Genomic DNA, 1,350 nt, shown 5'->3' on the forward strand with positions numbered 1-1,350 from the left:
TATTCATTTATTTTATTCTCTCTATTATTTATTTTCTATTTATTTCTTTAATATAATATATAATATGTTTATTTATGAATTATAATCTTTAATTTTATATCTTATTATAATTTATTATCTGATTCATTATTTAATTTATTCTTATTTATTATATTCTTATCATTATTTTATTTATTTTCATTATTTAATTTATTCTTATTTATTGTATTATTCTTATTTATATTTAATATTGATTATTATTATGTTATAATTTTATTATTTTATCTTTTATTTCTATTCTTTTATTTTATTTGATATAAATCTGTTTATTATTTATTTTATTAAATTAAACATTAAATATTAATTTATTCTTTCTTCAATTAAACAATTATCATCATTAATCCAATAATAATCATAACTAGATTTATTGTCATTATTCTATTTCAACTACTTGGATATGCACAAATTCATTTATCACATTTATTTTTATTATATTCAAATTTATATCTTAATTCAAAATATGTTAGTACACATTTTGTACTCAATTCTCATTTATTTCCACATTCATATCATCAATGTACCTGTTTTATATTAATTTCTTTATCATATTTATTATCTATTTTAACTATTCTTTTATTATTTTGATTCCATTTTATTTGATATTTCTTTATTATCTTTTTTGTTTCTTCTTCATTTTCTTCTATTATTTCATCTCTTATAACATATTGATATATATTCACTCTTTCATATAATACATCTTTTATAAATTCTCTATGTTTATTTTCATTATATTTATAATTATGTTTAAATGTTTCTAAAATATTATAAATAAGTGAAAATTCTAATAGTTTGTAATCATATTGTTTTTCTGTAATTATACTTATCATTCTATTTGATGGTGATTGTCCTAATTCAATTTCTTCATCTTTACAATATGAATCACCATCATATCATACAATAATACCACTCCTCCATTCTTTTATTCATTTTGTTACAAATAAACAAGTAGAATAACAATATGAATCTGTACAAATTATTATTTCTGTTGATTTTCTTTGATGTTTTAATGGTTGAATTTGTGGTTATGAAACATATTCTGATATTTGTGTAATTTTATGTTTAATATCACCATATTTAATAATATTAGTTTTGTATACATATTCTCTGTCTTCTAATACAATATCTATAAAATAACCATACATTATCATCTTCAGTGCTTCTACAAATACATTCTTCTATTTCTATTCTTTCATCACCATAATTTCATCTTTTCTCACATGTTTTTAGATCAACAAAATATTCCATATATCATTTTTTAATATTGAAAGTGTATTATCAGATTTGTTGATGAAATTAAATTTTCATCATAGT

At 17.5% G+C, this 1,350-nt stretch overlaps 1 protein-coding gene across 1 annotated transcript, besides 6 other annotated features; it reads right to left on the reverse strand.

Annotated features, from left to right (window-relative positions):
• The first annotated feature begins 22 nt into the window (after window positions 1–22).
• Window positions 23–118: a sequence feature (AT_rich).
• A 16-nt stretch (window positions 119–134) lies between these two features.
• Window positions 135–292: a microsatellite.
• Window positions 293–304: 12 nt separating this feature from the next.
• Window positions 305–349: a sequence feature (AT_rich).
• A 108-nt stretch (window positions 350–457) lies between these two features.
• Window positions 458–501: a sequence feature (AT_rich).
• Window positions 502–551: 50 nt separating this feature from the next.
• Window positions 552–966, reverse strand: EDI_268830 (uncharacterized protein; the record flags this gene model as incomplete). The annotated part of the gene is made up of 2 exons (XM_001737981.1): window positions 552–904; window positions 936–966. The coding sequence occupies 2 exons, from the start codon at window positions 964–966 to the stop codon at window positions 552–554; spliced, it is 384 nt and encodes a 127-aa protein (XP_001738033.1).
• Window positions 562–693: a microsatellite.
• Window positions 756–811: a sequence feature (AT_rich).
• Window positions 967–1,350: the final 384 nt, after the last annotated feature.

Source organism: Entamoeba dispar, genomic scaffold (genome assembly GCF_000209125.1).
Source record: "Entamoeba dispar SAW760 scf_1105229461019 genomic scaffold, whole genome shotgun sequence".
Classification (NCBI taxonomy): domain Eukaryota; phylum Evosea; order Mastigamoebida; family Endamoebidae; genus Entamoeba; species Entamoeba dispar.